The sequence below is a fragment of the Stegostoma tigrinum genome, chromosome 12 (assembly GCF_030684315.1).
Source record: "Stegostoma tigrinum isolate sSteTig4 chromosome 12, sSteTig4.hap1, whole genome shotgun sequence".
Lineage (NCBI taxonomy): Eukaryota > Metazoa > Chordata > Chondrichthyes > Orectolobiformes > Stegostomatidae > Stegostoma > Stegostoma tigrinum.
Window position 1 is genome coordinate 29,141,752 of NC_081365.1, and position 19,175 is coordinate 29,160,926.

The 19,175-nt window shown below is 41.9% G+C and overlaps 1 protein-coding gene across 1 annotated transcript in view; it reads left to right on the top strand.

The window, feature by feature from the left end:
• Positions 1 to 439: 439 nt before the first annotated feature.
• tfg (trafficking from ER to golgi regulator) overlaps positions 440 to 19,175 on the top strand; it is a 106,066-nt gene continuing 87,330 nt past the window's right edge. Inside the window, exons 1-2 of the mRNA XM_048541450.2 lie at positions 440 to 553; positions 13,171 to 13,371. Coding sequence (XP_048397407.2) covers positions 13,182 to 13,371 — 190 coding nt within the window. The 5' untranslated portion in view covers positions 440 to 553; positions 13,171 to 13,181. The remainder of the gene's footprint in view (positions 554 to 13,170; positions 13,372 to 19,175) is intronic.

Here is a 19,175-nt window from a genome sequence, read left to right on the forward strand (position 1 = left end):
CAGGATATTCTTGATGATCTGGGAGTCCAGGACCAGAGGTCACAGTCAAAGGGTAGAGGTTAGACCCTTTCGGATTGAGGTGAGATAGTGAGGCTGTGGAATTCTCGCTACAAAAAGCAATTCAGACCAAAATATTGGATGTTTTCCAAGATGGAGTGAGATACAGTTCTTATGGCTAAAGAGATCAAAGGTATTTCAAAAAAGGGACAAGGTCCTGAGTTGGAATTATCAGCCAGATTGGTGGAACAAGTCCAAGAGGTGAATGGCCTACTTTTTTTTTCCTGTAAACTATATTAACAGAAGGAGAAATGTATCTTTTTATGGAATTCAAATCCTTCAGATGGGCAGACTTCCTGAAAAATGTTAAAATGCTGAATGCAGGGAGGGAAATGCCAACCTTCATGTGTGAGTGCGCATGCTCGCTGCGCTTTGCCACGTCCAGACGGCAGGCCCGGGAGGAGAGAGGGGAGGGACTTGGCGTTTGTAGGAAACGGAGAGAAGGACAGGCACTGAGCTCGCTTCAAAAAAAAACCCCGCAAACTCCCAGCCACAGGTTTGTATTTTTCTCTCTCTCTCTCTCATACACACAAACACATTCCTTCAGTACTGATTGAGCAGTGAACGGAGAGGCCGGTCCAAGTGAGGAGCGGGCCCCAGGCCTACTCCCGGCCCGGCTCCCATCAACCAGCCGGCTGGCCCCTGGTGTCATCCGTTCGCACTCGGAGCCGCTCATTCCTTCATTCCGTACAGATCCAGGGTTGAGGGGTTGGCGGGGAACGGGGTGATTTCCTGCCGTGGGAGAGACGTGAGACCCGGCAGGAAGTAAATCTGAGATAACAAAAGTGTGAAGCTGGATGAACACAGCAGGCCAAGCAGCATCATTTTTTTTTGGTGGCGGGGAGGTCGGTGGGGGTGGTGGGAATATAGGGAGAGGGTAGTTTGGTAGCGGAGACGGGGAGTTTGGGTGTGTAGGAAGTAAATCTGTCCCGGTTCAGAACACAGGTCTTCTGAGAGTTTGGTGGGGAAGGAGGGACATTTGTGGGGGGGTGGGGTGTGGGGTTAGTTGGGTGGGGGGGGGTGGAGATATTTGGGGGGTAGGACGGCGGGGGAGGGGTGTACGTTTTGGGGGGGTAGGTCGGAGGAGTACATTTTGGGGGTTTGGTCAGTGGGTGAGGGGGTATTTGAGGGGTTGATCAGTGGGGGAGGGGTATATTTAGGAGAATAGGTCGGTGGGGGATGCAGGGAAGTTAGGGGAGGGTTGGTCGGAGGGGGAGGTGGGGAATATGGGGAAGGGTATGTTGGTAGGCGAGGTGGGGAATTTGGGGTGTAGGTTGGTGGGGGGTTGGGGACGTCGGTTTTTGGGGGTAGGTTGACAGAGGTGGGGGTTGGGGAGGGATCTGGGGGTTGGGGAAGGGGGGAGGTGGGGAAATTGGAAGGTCAGTCAGCAGGGGGAGGAATTTGGCAGGGTTATTGGATGAATGTGGGTTCTGAGACAGATTGGAGGATGTGGCAAAAGGGTCTGTGTAAACTTTGGACCAGTGTTTGGTGGAAGGGGTTGTCCTGAGTTTGGCTGGGGGCAGAAACCGTTTTGAGCAGTTTGTTGTGATTTATGTTGGAAGGATTTCTGGGATGAGTTAGGTATAAAAGTGATACATAATGGTTGGTTCGAAGTGTATGGAAAACAGGGAACTGGCTGCTGAAGAGTAGAGTTTCAGTATGTAAAAAAAGTTGAATCAATCAGCATGTCTGTAATTGAGGAAAAGAACATTTATTTTCAATGAAGGAAATGATGTTTCTGCAGTGACAGCAACTGTCTATCTGATGAGATGATTTTCTGTCAGCAAGCTTTTTAAACTATTGATTTAAAATGCTTGTGCAAGTGTTAGAATATTTTATATGTAGATTGTCATAAAATTGCATTTCACTTGTTTGGTTATACTGCTTCTCGAAGAGATGGGTCCAATCAAACACAAACTTAAGATACTAACAATTTTGGACGTTTGTTAAAGGTTTGATAATGGACAACAGGATGAATTGAAGGAGCATGAGGAGTCAGTTGCAGTTTGAATTTGGATCAGTTATCCTATGTTACCTGCCTGAAGTGCCCTTGGGTTGATGTGATACCGATTCCTTGAGTCAAATGTTCCTTGTCGTTTGCTATTGAGCAGAATACTAAATATTCCAGAATTATCAATTCTAACTTGCACTTTGACGGGAAAGCTGCAAATGACTCGTAGTTGCAGTAGTATGGTACTAATTGCATATGTGAGTGTACTGTACCTACAGATTAATTTTCTTCGTGAATAGGTGTATGGATATCATGGTAAATAAGAGGTGAGAACATGTTCCTGGAAACTTGGAATTTAATACTGGAGCATTTCTCAGCATTTTGGGGCATATTTTTCATATTTTATTGTAAAATATCATCTATTGTTAATTTATACATGCTGTTTTATTACTTATGTGTTTAATCATAATCCATTTGTACCTCGAATTCTTGACAGTGATGTTGTTAGATAACCCCAATCTATGTTAATACTTATTAATACTTAATATCTTGCTAAGCTTGTAGGCAAAAGAATGGGACATGAATATACAAAACTTTTCTTCGCAAGTATAATCCAGGCCTAGACACTGAAATCGTTAAAAAGAAGTAACTACCTCAGAGGCTAGCAGCTCATCATACATTTACTGATTTTTGTTGCATTGACTTTGAGTTACGTTTGGAATTGTGATGTTGGAGTTCAGATCTGATTTTTGAGTACACATGAACATTGTGTATAATCATAATAGAGACCAGATACAGATGATAAATGAATATTCTTGTATGTATGACATATATGTTGTCAAGAATTGACCATGTCACGTTTAATCTGTACCTTTCCCTACAAAAATGAAATGAATATATGCAGTATATATCCAAAATTCTTCCATCCAAAAATATTTCATTGGTCATACTCAAGCTTTTAGGCACAGTGGGGTCCATTTGATTTGTTAAATCCCTGTTTATATTACTTTTGCATTTATGTCAAGTAAATGATACGGATGGTGATTTTGGATTTAATCCTCAGTGAGGCAACGCGACTCATAGGAACATTGGGCCGTAGGAATTGGGAGTAGGAATGGGCAGTTCAGTCCTTTGAGCCCTCTTGGCATTGACATGAGCATATCAAATCTTATGCTGGTCTCAACTCCACTTCTCTGCCTGTAACCCGTAGCCCTTTATCTCGCTTTTCATCAGAAACACCTATTTCTCTTTTGAATCAGTTGATTTGATTCTACCTCTGTCTCTGTGGCAGTGAGTTCCACAGACTCTCAACTCTCTGAGAAAAGTAGTTTCTCTTCATCTCAGTTTTGAACTTAGCTACTCTCACTACATCTATGCCTACTTATTTGAGACTGTCCCACAAGGGGGGGGACATCTATTCGATGACCACCTTATCAATCCCTTTTGGCATTTTATATACCTCAGTCAGATCCCCCCTCATTCTTCTGAACTTCAGCGAGTACGAGCCCAAGCTATTCAGCAGCTACTTTATGACATCCCTTTCATTCCCTCGAACCAACCTTGTGAACCTCCTCTGAAGTGCCTCCTGTGCCACCACATCCTTCCTTAAGGAAGGAGACTAGAACTGATTGCAGTATTCCAGGGTGTGGTCTCACTAATGCATTAGGTAATTGTAACAACACTTCATTACTTTTATAATCCAGTCCTTTTGCAATAAATGCCTGGATTCCATTAGCCTTTATTATTACTTGCCTCACTTGCAAGCCCACTTTCTGTGATTGATGCACAAATATGCCCAGTTCCCTCTGCATTGTCACACTTTGAATCTGCTTCCGTTTAAATAGTTTGTCCATTTATTTTTCTGGCGAAAATGGACGACCTCGCACTTATCCACATTAAACTCCATCTGCCAGATTCTGGCCCATTTTATTTCTATTATTATCATTTGTAAACTCTTTATCTCCTCATCGCTGCCTGCTTTCACTCCTATTTTAGTTTCACTCACGTGCTTTGCTATGTTACCTTCTGGCCACGCTTGCAGATCATTTATATGGATTGTATAGTTGAGGGTGGAGAGCTGAACTCTCTGACTCCCCACTAGTTACTGTATGCCATCTAGTGAAAGGCCCATTTAACCTAACCCTGTGCTTTCTATCAGTCACCAATCCTCTATCCAAGCCAGTACTCTACCCTTATCCCTGGAGATCTAACCTCCACGTCGGTTTTTTTATGTGCCACCTTGTTCAAATGCCTTATGAACGTCTAGATCTTCCCTGACCACTGGATCCCCATTATCTATCTTGCTGATCTAACGTCCCGAAAGAACTACAGCAAGCTTGTTAAGCGCAACTTGCTGTTCCTGAAACCAGGCTAACACTGTGAATTGAGCTTTGTTTTTCCAAGTGTTCAGTTATATCCTTTATGATTGACTCCAGCAACTTCCTCAGTACAGAGGTCAAATTAATTGATCTGTAGTTTCCCACTTTTTGTCTGCCTCCTTTTTTGAATAAGGGTATCACATTAGCATGTTTCTAATCTACTGGTACCTTTCCAGAATCCAGGAAATTTTGAATAATACAACTAATGCTTCCACTATCTCTGCTGCCACCTTCTTTAACACCCTAGGGTGCAGGCCTAGTTTACTTATACCTTCTCCCTAGTTATAGTAATTTCACCAAGTTCGTCTGAGGTAACTGCAGTTTTTGGAAATAAATTATTTTTCTCTGTGAAAACATATACAAAATATTTGTTTAGCGCCTCTGCCATTTCTGAGTCCTTTCAGTAGTCGAGCAAATGATCACAAATTGGTGTGCAATAATACAGTGTGGAGCTGGAGGAACACAGCGGGCCAGGCAGTATCAGAGGAGCAGGAAAGTAGGTTTGTTTGCTAGTAAGTTTCAGGTGTTTTTATTTCTTTCAGTCCATTACTGCCATTATCAGACCTTCACTTTCCATTTTAGCATTTTCCGTTCCTGCTTCAACTCTATATCTTGATGTGTTACATCTACCAAGTTTGGTTCCTCATCTCCTTGTTTTGTTTAAAACCCTCTGGGCACCATACCTTCGGAAGGATATATTGGCCTTGGAGGCGTTACAACATAGGTTTGCAAGAACGATACCTGGACTTCAGGGTTAAGTTATGAGGAAAAATTCTTCAAATTAAGTCTGTTTCCTCTAGCATTTAGAATGTTAAGGAATGATCTGAATTAAGTCTTCAAGATGTTAACAGGAAAAGTCTGGGTAGATAAACTGTTTTCACTGGTTAGGGATTCGAGAACTAGGGGACAAAGTCTGAGAATTAGGGCCAGACAGACCATTCAGTAGAAATGTTAGGAAGCACTTTTAAGCAAAAGATGGTAGATGTTTGGAGCTCCCTTACACGAATGGCAGTGGATCCTAGATCAGTTGTTAATTTTAAATCTGAGATGCATAATGTTTTGTTAAGATATTGAGGGATCTTGGATAAAGGTATGTGGAGTTAGGCCACAGATCAGCCATGATGCCATTGAATGATGAAACAGGCTCAAGAGCCTGAATGGTCTATCCCTGAAATGGAAACGGATGTCAAGGAAAGAAGGAGTCAGAATGCTCCTTGTATCCCCACAATGGGACAGACATGCTGAGCCCGTACAGGAACTCATGACAACACCTTTAATTTGAAGAAAATGAGGAGTAAAGGCATTTGTTTCAAGAAGGATGGGTAGGGTGAATTGGAGGAGGATGGTGGTGGGTGGGGATAGTTCAGGCCTTCTTTTGAGAACGAAGCAGACAGCCCTAAATAGCAGGGATTACATGTCCATGGTTATTTTCCAGCAACCTCTTTTTAAGGCTGTCTAATGAAATCTATTTAGGAATAGAGACTTGTCAGCCTGCAGCTCCATCTGTTTGCTTAGAACAATTCCCCTTGTTAGTTATATGTTTGCTTAGTTCCTTTCTCCCTTTCTCTGTCTGATTTACCCTAATGACTGGAATTACTATTTTTTTAATCCTGTATATTGGAGACAGAAGCTAACTATTTGTTCATTTCGTTCACCATTTCTTTATCTACCATTACCTCCCCCATCTCCACTCATTAGACAACCAGCACTCAATTTTTCTATATCTGTAGAAGCTCTTGTTATCACTTTTTACAATTGTAGCTGGCTTCCTCAATACTTGAATTTCTTTCTCCTGGTTTAACCTGTTAGTTGTTATTTGCTGTTCTTTATATTCCAGCTGATCATCTCACCTTCTATTCATCTTTGTGCAGTTACATGATTTTTTCCCCCTTGGATGTTAATCCCTCACCTGTGTGGGTTGTCCCATTACGATTTTTTTGATATTTATTCTCTATATTTATTCTCTATTTATTCTGTATATTTTGAAATATCCCCTTCTATATGTGCAGCTCATTTTCCCCCGGCGTTTCGAAGAGTGGGGGTGGCTTGAATGAAGTATTTATATTCATACCTCTATTGATCTTGCACCCAGCTGATAAATTCCAGTTCCCTTCAGCTTATTCAGTTTTCATGCCCACATAGTTACCCTTATTTAGATTTAAAATACCAGTCTTTGTTTAGATCTTTTCCCTTTCAAATTGGATGTAAAATTTAACTATAGTATGGGCACTGCTTCTGAGAGGTACCTTAACTTTCATTTTTCCATCCCCTCCCCTGTCTGCTTTCCGGAGAGACCACTCTCTCCGTGACTCCCTTGTTCGCTCCACACTGCCCTCCAACCCCACCACACCCGGCACCTTCCCCTGCAACCGCAGGAAATGCTACACTTGTCCCCACACCTCCTCCCTCACCCCCATCCCAGGCCCCAAGATGACATTCCACATTAAGCAGAGGTTCACCTGCACATCTGCCAATGTGGTATACTGCATCCACTGTACCCGTTGCGGCTTCCTCTACATTGGGGAAACCAAGCGGAGGCTTGGGGACCGCTTTGCAGAACACCTCCGCTCAGTTCGCAACAAACAACTGCACCTCCCAGTCGCAAACCATTTCCACTCCCCCTCCCATTCTCTTGATGACATGTCCATCATGGGCCTCCTGCAGTGCCACAATGATGCCACCCGAAGGTTGCAGGAACAGCAACTCATATTCCGCCTGGGAACCCTGCAGCCATATGGTATCAATGTGGACTTCACCAGTTTCAAAATCTCCCCTTCCCCTACTGCATCCCTAAACCAGCCCAGTTCATCCCCTCCCCCCACTGCACCACACAACCAGCCCAGCTCTTCCCCCCCCCCCCCCACCCACCCACCCACCCACCCACCCACCCACCCACCCACCCACTGCATCCCAAAACCAGTCCAACCTGTCTCTGCCTCCCTAACCGGTTCTTCCTCTCACCCATCCCTTCCTCCCACCCCAAGCCGCACCCCCAGCTACCTACTAACCTCATCCCACCTCTTTGACCTGTCCGTCTTCCCTGGACTGACCTATCCCCTCCCTACCTCCCCACCTACACCCTCTCCACCTATCTTCTTTACTCTCCATCTTCGGTCCGCCTCCCCCTCTCTCCCTATTTATTCCAGTTCCCTCCCCCCATCCCCCTCTCTGATGAAGGGTCTAGGCCCGAAACGTCAGCTTTTGTGCTCCTGAGATGCTGCTTGGCCTGCTGTGTTCATCCAGCCTCACATTTTATTATCTTGGAATCTCCAGCATCTGCAGTTCCCATTATCTCTTAACTTTCAGGCCATTAGTTAATCCTCTAACTTAACTCACTGTCATGTCTACTAAAACTTTGCAGCCTGGTTAGTTCCTAAAAAACTGCTTAAAGAATCTATCTTGAAGACATTCTGTGAACTCCTCATGCAAGCTACTACTGTCAATCTGATTTTTCCTGGTTATATGGAGATTAAATTCCCCCATGACTTTTACCCTTGCTTATTAAATGTCAGAAGATGACTGAATGGTCATCTTCTGTTCCTATTTCTTACAGTCTTACGGTCTTAGTGTTCCATTTGTTAGGGTTTGCAGTGGTTTTGGGGTGAGGTAGATGGCGGCCAGGTAGTCCTTCCAAGTCTGTGAGAGAATTATTGCAGTTTTTATCAAGATTCATCTTGCCTTCTTTTAATGGCTTTAGTGAAAGGCTTCTCCTGGCCCAGCACTGAGGTGTCTTCCAGCAGCATGGAGGTCTTGTCTTAGTGTGGAGGTCTCGTCCTTGTGTGGAGGTCTTCTTTGGTATTGGCTTTCAGATGGTCCAGCCACCTTGCAAGTGATATTGTCCAAAAGTGGTGATCTTGGCCCAGACCACCTTCTGAGGCTTCCAGTCCAGTATTCCAGCAGCCTGGCATGGTGGTCTTAGCTTGACTGTGTGTTCTGGGTATTACAATGTTCCTTATGCAGCTTTCCCTGAGTCCAGGAGCCGTTAACTGTGATGAATTTTGTCTTAATTTTACCTTTTTTATTATTATGCATGACTTCTGTTGCTAATGTAGGTGCTATATTTTTCATGTCACAATAAACTTCTGTTCTATTTCAGTTCTATTTCTCATCACAAGCATCCAATATTCCTTCTTATAAGGTTTGTCCCACATTGTGTTTGCTGTTGAGGCCTAGAAACCACTTCCATTAGTGACATCGCCACTATTCTTCATATCCATCCAAACCATATCCTGATATCCTAAAGCAATGTCATTTCTAAGTATCATACAAATGCTATCTCTCTACCCTATCCTGTCAATTAAAATGTTGTCCAAAATGATAGCAGAGGTGAATGCAGTGCTCACTGAATTCACATGTTGTATCAATTTCACTTGTGCTCCTTTGAATGTAGAAGATTAAAGGGGCGTTCTAATTAAGATGCTAAAACTGATAAAGGATTTCATAAGGTGATAAAGGCTTTGGGATTGAATTATGTTCTAAAAGTTGTGTTTTAATAAAATGTAAATTTTCTTGTACTTTAAAAGCTGTGTGGACGTTGATGAATGTATATGTTATCATGGATACAAATGTGTGGAGCTGAATGAGCACAGCAAGCCAAGCAGTATGTGTCCTTGTTGTGGTTGGTTTGCTCGCCAAGCTAGTTTGTTGTTTTTCTGCAGATGTTTCAGTACCCAGCTGGGTAACATCATCAGTGCAGTGTCCGACGAAGCGCTGTTGTGTTTTCCGGCCTGTTACTTGAACTCTGGAGTTGGTTGAGCTGGATTACCTCACTTCTGGTGTTCTTTCGCAGTGGAGTATATGTGGCGTCAAACTCTGTGTTTGACGATGCCTTTCTTCGTGGAGTACCATGCTTCTAGGAATTCCCGTGCTTGTCTCTGCTTTGCTTGTCCCAAGATCTTGGTGTTGTCCCAGTCGAATTGGTGGTTCTCCTTATCCATGTGGGTAAGGGTATGTCCTTCCTGCTTGTCCTATGTAGTGCTTGTTACAGGAAGGAAATTAATAAGAAGGGTACACGAGCATCGATTGGCTGCAAAAAGACATTACCAATACTCAGTCAACTCTATCCATTTGGATAAGGAGAACCACCAGTTTAACTGGGACAACACACATGGAGGTCAGACAAGCTAAATATGGAAGGTTTCCTTCCGTAAGGCCATTAGTCAACTGGATGTGGTTTTTATGACATTCAGCATTGGTTACTTGGCCCCCATTAGGCTTGCTATTAGTTTCAGAATTTTAGAGAATTTAGATTTCTTCATCTGCCATGGTTTCAAACCCATTTCTCCCGGACATCAGTCTGTGGTTCTGGATTAATTGTCCAGCGGCATTACCACTATGCAGCCACACTCCCTTGTTAAGCCGGTTAAATAAATTGACAGATTAAGTAAGAAGCTAAGTCTGTATGTAGGAATTTAAATATGCCACACATTTTCATTATTTTAAATAGCTATGGGAGAAGTGGGTACAGTGGAAAATTTTATAAATCATCTCTTCTACTTAAGGGTATCCAGATAGAACTTCAGTTACAAGATCTTAGAAAATAAAGAAATAAGAATTCCATTGCAGAAAAAAAGGAGAAAAAGGTCTTTTGACCCAGTTCGCATTGAACTTGGATCCAGACCATGTCAGGCTTCATTTCAAGGTTCATGAGGCTGGGAGATCACTCTGGAATCGCCTCGAGACCAGGAGATGATGCTGGGGACATGCCAAGTCAAGAGACTGCCATGTACAACTGGAAGGCTGCCATGTTGGGTTGTTGCAAAAGGAGGCTGCCATGCCATTTCAGGAGGCTGCCACTGGAAATAAGAAGCAACTACCTTCTTTTAGCAAGATGTTGCCCACAGCTGTGATTATAAACAACTTTAATTTGCAGAAAGATTAGGCAAATTACATCAGTAAAATTGCCATGGAGGAAGAATTCCTGAAGTGTACAAGCCGGTTTTCAGGATCAGCACAGTGAGAAGCCAACTAGAGGGCAGGCCATCCTAGGTGGATATTGTGTAATGAGAAAGGGATAATTGGTAGTCCAGCTGTGCGAGGCCCCTTGGGGGAGAGTAGCCATTAAGATGGAAGTGATGTACTTGTTTCTGAGACTAGGATCCTGAATCTAAGGCAACTATGATGGCATGAGTTGTGAACTGGCTGTGATAAATTGGGGAAAGTTACTCAAAGGCAAGATAGCAGCGCAGCCTTGGCAAAGATTAAAGAGTGCATGAAGAAACTATGACAATTGTTTGTTCCTATCTACCACAAAACTAAAACTGGAAAGGTGCCCAAACCATGGCTAATGTGGGAAATTAAGGATAGTATTAGATCCAAGAAAGGAGCAAGTAAACTGGCAAAAACAAAAACAGCAAACCGGAGATTTCGGAGCAGTTGAGATTTCAGTGAAGAAGGACAAAGAGGAAAATAGAGTAGGAGAGTGAGCATGTGGGGATCATACATACTCATTGTAAAAGCTTCTACAAGTATGTGAAGAAAAAAAATTATAAGAAACATAAATGTAGGTCCCTTGCAAACAGGGGAGGTTTTAATGGGGAGCAAAGAGATGACAGTCTGATTAAATATGTATTTTGTTTTTTGTTCTTTGCAAGGGAGGGCACCCAAATGTTGGGCAACCCAGCATCTTATGAAAAGAAGGAAATCAATATTTGTTGGTGAAATTGAGATTAAAGGCTGCCAAATTTCCAGGTCTTCATAGACTGCATCCGAGAGTACTTAAGGAAGTGGCCCTAGAAATAGTGGATGCATTGATGGCTATCTTTCAAGATTCTATGAACTCTGGAACAGTTCGTATGGATTGAAGTGTAGCCAGTGTAACCCACTATTTTAAAAAAAGGAGGTAGAGAGAAAAGAGGAAATTATAGACTTAATTAGTCTGACGCTGGTAATGGGGAATGTGTTAGAATCCATTGTGAAAGAACTGGTGGGGGGTAGAGTACTGACATCGATAGAGAATTGTCTGGTGGACAAGCAACAAATTAGGGGTAAAAAGGTCATTTTCTGAGTGGCAGGTAGTAACCATTGGGATACCGTACAGTTTTGTGCTTGGACCCCAACTATTCACAACAAGTGTTCATGATTTAGATGAGGGAACTAAAAGCAATCTCCAGGTTTGTAGACAGCACAAAGCTGGGTGGGAGGCTGAACTGAAAGCAGAATGCAGAGATGCTTCAGTGTGATTTCGACAAGTTGAATGATTGGGCAGATGCATGTTAGATGAAGTATAATGTGGACAAATATGAGGTTATCCACATAGGTAGCAAAATCAGGAAACCACATTGCCAATCTACCACTGTTCAGCTAACAAAGAGAGAGCTGCGCTAATGTCTGGTGTCCTTGTGCACCAGTCACTGAAAGGAACTATGAAGTTGTACCATGCAGTGAAAAGGACAAATGGTATGTTGGCTGTCATCGCGAGAGGATTTGAATGCAGGAACAGGGATGTCTAGCTGCAATTTTACAGGACCTTGATGAGACCACTCCTAGAATACTGTGGGCAGTTTTAGTGTCTCTATCTGAAAGCCTCAATTCCCGAGTCCTGACTGACATATGAACAGAAATTTGAATTGGTTAGCACCATATACAGTGGAGCTTAGAAGAATAAATGGTGGGGGTGTGTCTTGTAGAAACCTGTAAAATTCTAACAGGATGAGAATGTTCAAAAAGAATGTTGCTAAATGACTGGACGTTCAGAAGCAGATGTCACAGTCGAAGGATTGGGATAGGCTATTTAAGACATAGGTGAGAAGAAATTTCTTCATCTAGAGATTGGTGAGCTTGTGAAATTCTCTGCTACAGAAAGCAGTTGAGGCCAAAAGACTGACTGCTTTCAAGAAGGAGTAAGATAGTTGTTAGGGTTAAAGGGATCTAAGGGTATGGGGAGAAAGTGAGAACAGGATAGAGTTGAATGATCAGCCTCAATCAAATGAAACTTCAGGTGCTGTATAGCTTAATCTTCCTTTTTGCCATGTTTCTATTAAACATTTTCAAGGGTTTATACAGTGTAACCAAATCTGTAAAAGTACTTTAGTCAATTCTTTGATGGCTTAGAGATTGCTTTCTGAGAAGACTTAAATAACATACGATATGGAGGAGACTCTGGATTTCTTTGTTATTCTATACGTATGGGGGGGGGGGCATCCCAAATTACTGTCGATTTCAGTAGAATTTGCTTTTTGTTGAATGTTGAGGGTTTTGCTGACATTACCAGTGCAAAATCTGGTATTCTTCCTACATTGCCTGAGTCCCTGTAGCTTTGGGGTTTTCCAGTAGCCTTTCAAGCATGGATGGGATGTTTGTGTTTCTCTCATTTCTTTTCAATATTTAAATGCATTAGCAATTTGCAAGCAATATTTTTCAACTTATTTCCTTTGTTGTGCCATTTCCTCAGAAGTCAAAGATTGGCCAGACTGGATCTTTGTCTTGTGAGCCAATGTTGATTACTGTTCAATTGTTAACTAATATACAAATAAATCTCAGGTTCACGCTTGATAATCGTTATGCACAGGATTGAAGTAAGATTTGTAGGTCAGTCCTTATTTGTAACCATCTTGACATTTTTTGAATACAAATACCACAGTAACTGGTTTATAATCTGTTGACCCTTCCATGCAGTGTCCATTGACTTACTTGTAATGACTGAGTGTTTTGCTTACTCTGCTTTGGTCTGTCTTAACACTTCAGGAATAATGCCATACGTCTTGATGTCTGAACCTGCAAATTCTTGCTTGCATCCTACTCTCAACAAGGTCGCTTTACCCATAAATGATTTGTGCATTCTAGGTTGAGAGGAGATGACCATGAATGGGCAACTGGATCTGAGCGGGAAGCTCATCATTAAAGCTCAATTAGGTGATGACATTCGCCGGATTCCGATCCACAATGAGGATATAACCTATGATGAACTGGTACTGATGATGCAGCGGGTTTTCCGTGGGAAACTCCAGAGCAATGATGAAGTCACAATAAAGTACAAAGATGAAGGTGAGTGATTTGTTTGTCACAATCATCTTGTGTTTGGCCCTCTTTTAAACTAATGTATTTTCCAGTCAGCTGGCCTTGTACTATTTTAATTATCTATCAACAATAGAGCATAGATCCAATCAAGATTAAGTTTAATGCAAGAGGGAAGGAGAACTAAAATATATTTAGTCTATGGTTAATAGTTTGACCACAAGTATGACTATAAGTGAGGCAAGTTTGAGAATCTAACAGATGCTCAGGAAGAGTCTCAGTCCCTGAACTTGTCCAACAGGAATGAGGTTCTTGCAGCCTTTTGTGGACAGGAATGGGGACTGCATTCAATTCAAAGACCGTGAACAAACTGATCATAACATTGTTGTAACAAGGGCCATTTAAGTTGGGGAATTGAAAGGGATGTAATACTAGGAGATAGTATACTTGATTTTGCTGTTTTCAGTTGAGAGAAGGTGTTCTGAAGGCTCTGTTGCCTGTCCAGTGCCAGGGCTAGGGGCATTGCATTAGTGTTGCAGAAGACCTCGAGAATGGTGGGAAGGATCCAGTTATCATGGTCTACACGGAAACAGTGGCTCAAATGAGTTGTAGAAGAGGTTCTACTGAGAGGATATAAGCAGCTAGGTGTTAAACCTTTTAAGAAAAAAATGGAATTGCAATGATAATACCTAAGCCACAAGCAAATTGGCATTGGATAAATAAGATCAGATGTTGCTTGCGCAGTTCACGGATTTATGTTGAAGCAATGCATTTCATTTTGTTGGGTATTGGTGCCAATATTGATGGAATAGGGAGCTTGCCATTGGGAATGATTTCATTAGAAAGAACTAACTAGAGCTACTGTCCTCAGGAATCAAATAACTAGGACTCTAGAGGGGCCTTTCAATTAAATAGTTGAGGGGAGCATGAGAAGTAAATGATCTGGTGATTAGAAATACATTAAATGAAAGAGAAAGGACAAGGCTCTTTACCTGAGTGTTTGAGGCTTTCATAACAAAATAGATGAACTGACAATAAGAAAAATAACTAGAACTGAATATTAAAGGGAATTTAACATTTTGGAATGAACAAAAGAAAATCTTATGAAAGCTAAATGTTACTTTAGCCGTGTTATTAAAGGATGAGATCAGTCAAGTCATAACAGATTATTGTAGCTTGGACGATCAAGATGTGAAAGTACATCCAATGAAGATGAGAAATATCAAGAGAAATGAGTCACGATTGGCAGCAGTTTATAAACCCGTTGACATTAGCTTCATGGCTTGACAAATATGTCAAGAAATATTGGCATTTAATTGTGCAGATTGGCCATTTCAAATTGGCAACAGCAGCCTGGATGCGAGGTTCATAAGTTTGGAACTGTGTTTTAGAACTATATTTTGTGGAACCAGCCAGGGTTCAGAATGCTCAACCCATGTAATATGTAAGAAGACAGGATTTGTGAGTATAGGTGTAATCTTAACATAGAATTTGACATGCACTTGAGATGAAAAAACTTGATCTGAAGCATAAGTTTTGGACCAGAGGAAACCTCCTCAAAATATATTAAGAAGATAGCCTACACCCTATTTTTTTCTCATTTTAAAGGGAAGTGCCAAGCATTGCATTATTTAACCATTAAACAGTAACTGTTCCAGTAGAGTAACATCTATAAACGTGCTCTTGGAAAAGGGAAAAAAAGATGGAGTGTCTGTCTGTGCATGTGTATATTTATATGCGCGGGGAAAGGTGTACTGTGGCTTCCAACCCCACCTTCACATCTCCAGCAACTGCTGTTGAGAAACTAAAATTAAAAATCCTGGTTCTGTGGAGTTGACCCCACCCAGGCTGCTTTTTTTGTTCCAACTTTCAAACAAAAACCCAAGACCACATGCACTGTTTACTTCATTGGCTCTGAGTAGACTGAACGATACCTTTGTCTCGACCTTTCTTCACAAAAAGAGGATGAAATATGCCTCTTAAAGACATAGTATTGTTGCACTTAGAAGCAACTACAAGGGTATGAAGATAGTGTTAGATAAGGTAGACAAAGAAAAATGATTGACAAGTAAGACGGTGGATAAGCAGTGGCAGGTATTCGTTTGGGAAGATGCTAAATGCATTCCATGAGGAATAGTAGAATATCAAAGGCTAAAAAATGGACAGAGAAACTTAAAACCTTATGAGCAGAGAAACTTACTTGTCCTTTGGATAAGATGGCCTGATGGCCTTAAAATATACTTGAAATTCTGGCAAACTGTAAATGTAACGCTTGTATTCAAGAAAAGAGGAGACAGCAAGTGGGATCAGTAGGCCAGTTAGCCTAACATTCATTATTAAAAAGATGTTAGAATCTATTATTTAAAAGGAGTTAGAAGACATTTAGAAAATCATAATAAAGGACACTTCATGTGATTTTTTTTTAAAAAAGGGAACTAGTATTGAACAAATTTATTCATAGTCTTTGAAGATGTAATAAGTAGGTTGAATGAAGGAAATTCAGTAGATATAGTCAAAGTGTGAAAGAGAAGCGGACCCTTTGGTCTAACTCATCCACACTGATCAAATATCCTAAATTATTCTAGTCTCTTTGCCACCATATGGCCCATATCTATATAAACCCTTCTTATCCATATCCCCATTCGGATGCCTTTTAAATGTTGTAATTGTACCAGCCTCCTCCTCCACCTCTGGCAGTTCATTCCATACCCACACCACTTTCTGCATGAAAATGTTCCACCTTAGGCCCCTTTTAAATCTTTTGTCTCTCACCTTAAACCTATGCCCTCTAGGTTTGGACTCCTTGACTATTCACCCTGTCTGTGCCCCCTCATGATTTTATAAACATCTATAAGTCCTCAGCCTCCAATGCGCTGAAAATAGCCCCAAACTATTCAGCATCTCCCTATAGCTCAACCCCCCCCCAACCAATTTAGACTTTCATAAAACATTGCAGCATCCACATTTGCAGGACTAAATACACGTTCATGGTAGTAGGGATTGTGTATTAACATGATAGAGAATTGGGATAAATGGAAAGGTTTCAGGTTGCCAACGTAATGCCACAGAGGTCAGTGATGGAACTTCCATGATCGCAATCCATATTAATGATTTAGATGAAAGGAGCGGATTCTGAATTTCCTGTCTTAAAATTGGGATTGTAGTACTGAAAGTTGCAACTTTGTGTGAAAAGTCTTGCAGTTAAAATTGGTGTTAGGTTCCATGAGGCCTTCCTTAGCAGAAAAATAAATTGAAATATTATACCTTTATTCTCGAAGTTGAAATACAGTACTTTAAATGCCTTGTTCTTGCATTGTTAAAATATATCTGACAATCGAAGGAGTGGTGGTGTTTGCTGCAGCGTATGCATCCCCAGGGGTGAGCAGATCTCCATAAAGGAGTCTGGGTCCTGTTCGGTGGAGTTCTTCTTGTGGAAATCTCTGGAAATTATGTGGCTTGGGGTGAAGCTGCTAGCCAGAAGACTGGGAGCAGGCACAAGTCTGGGGGGAGGTGTTAGGTTCATTTTTCAGAGACCCTCACGGACTTGATGCATGAGCAAGACACTGACCTGGTTACAAAAACGTAATCCTTTATTATTAAGCAAGTACAAGCTGCGGAGGATCGCTGTACGCAACCCGGCACAGAGTGCTGAGTATTGTGAGCGATTCTCCCTGAACAGGGGACAGTCCCCGCTTTTATACCCTTGGAATTGGCAGATACATAAAACAATTACTACATCTGAGAACAGCATACAGCTTTGATCGTCATGAAGTGTATGATAACAACAGGATGCGATTTCATGTGGTGACAACTGCCTGGCTTGATCAAAGGTCACTGACCTGGCCATTTCAGCAGAAACAGGGGTAGGTGGCAGTGTGGGGGTAGAACCATAAAGATTAGAGTTTAATGCTTCTTGTGTTTACAGATGTTTCACACCCCTACATATGTTTCACACCCAATCCTGCTCGGGCAGGAAGTTGAGACAGTGTTCACATACCCCTGTATAAGGAGAGAAGGAGCATAAAAATTCGTTGGATGTGAGCCCATTAACATCTCCAGAGGTCTCACCAGAATGGTACCAGTTGAGTCAGGTGACACTGCTTCAAATAAGCCCATGATGTTATGCTCTTGAGCAAGAGGCCTTCTATTGCCTTTACTAACATTTCACCCCCATCCAAAGCCAGTAAAATTATCCAATTGTTTATTTCTCCTCTTGTTTTGTTGGAACTTAGTACTTTAAAATTGGCTGATCAAAAGTTCCTCATTTGTGAGGAAACTTTGGGATGTCCTGAGGACATGAGATTTTGTGTTACAATGAAGAAATTGCTTAGATTTTTGTGATTTGTTGCTTTGATATAACATAAAACAATGGCATGGAGATCATGTGACCTGTGGATACTGTCTGATGGCAAGCTTGGGTGTCAAAAGGGGGTCTGGATTGATCTGGAAAGAAAATCCAAAACAGTCACACCCTTAGTAATAGCAAGAGCACCTGTGTTGACCATGGGTAGTAGACTTTCAGAATCTCAGGTTGCCCAGGGACATGTTAGAAATGTCAGGTTTTATAAATGATTTATAGTTCAAACTTTGTGTAATTTCAAGCTAGAATGGTGTTGGGGTCCTGAAGGATTTACATGGATACAAGGTCCATGCCATATATGTTGTCATGTGGATAGGCTTTAGAGAGGAAAAGTGGTTAAAATCCATCTTGATATGGAGTTGCAGGTTTGTTGAGCTTTCCATGAAGTTCCAGACAAGTGATCCTGCCAGGAACTAAGAGAACAGGAAGTAGTCAGTCAGTTCTGTATCTGAAAGAGGGAGAGCGCTGTCTTTATTATTCAGTACACCGGAGGTTGGTCGGAGCTCTCAGATTGAAGAGATGAAATTTGTGAAAATTTAAGCAAGGTTGAAAACTTTGCCTTGCACTGGTTAGAGGGAGAACTTACAAATAAAATCATTCATGGGATTTGGCCTTTGCTGGCTGAACCAGGGTATAGAACATAGAACATAGAACATTACAGCACAGTACAGGCCCTTCGGCCCTCGATGTTGTGCCAACCTGTCATACTGATCTCAAGCCCATATGACCTACACTATTCCATGTACGTCCATATGCTTATCCAATGATGACTTAAATGTACTTCAAGTTGGCGAATCTACCACCGTTGCAGACAAAGCGTTCCATTCCCTTACTACTCTCTGAGTAAAGAAACTACCTCTGACATCTGTCCTATATCTTTCACCCCTCAATTTAAAGCTATGCCCCCTTGCGCTCGCCGTCACCATCCTAGGAAAAAGGCTCTCCCTATCCACCCTATCTAACCCGCTGATTATTTTATATGTCTCAATTAAGTCACCTCTCAACCTTCTTCTCTCTAATGAAAACAGCCTCAAGTCCCTCAGTCCTTCCTCGTAAGACCTTCCCTCCATACTAGGCAACATCCTAGTAAATCTCCTCTGCACCCTTTCCAAAGCTTCCACATCCTTCTTATAATGCGGTGACCAGAACTGTACGCAATACTCCAAGTGCGGCCGCACCAGAGTTTTGTACAGCTGCAGCATAACCTCTTGGTTCTGGAACTCGATCCCTCTCTTAATAAAAGCTAAAACACTGTATGCCTTCTTAACAGCCCTGTCAACCTGGGTGGCAACTTTCAAGGATCTGTGTGCATGGACATTGAGATCTCTCTGCTCATCTACACTACCAAGAATCTTACCATTAGCCCAGTACTTTGCCTTTTGGTTACTCCTACCAAAGTGCATCACCTCACACTTGTCTGCATTAAACTCCATTTGCCACCTCCCAGCCCAGCTCTGCAGCTTGTCTATGTCTC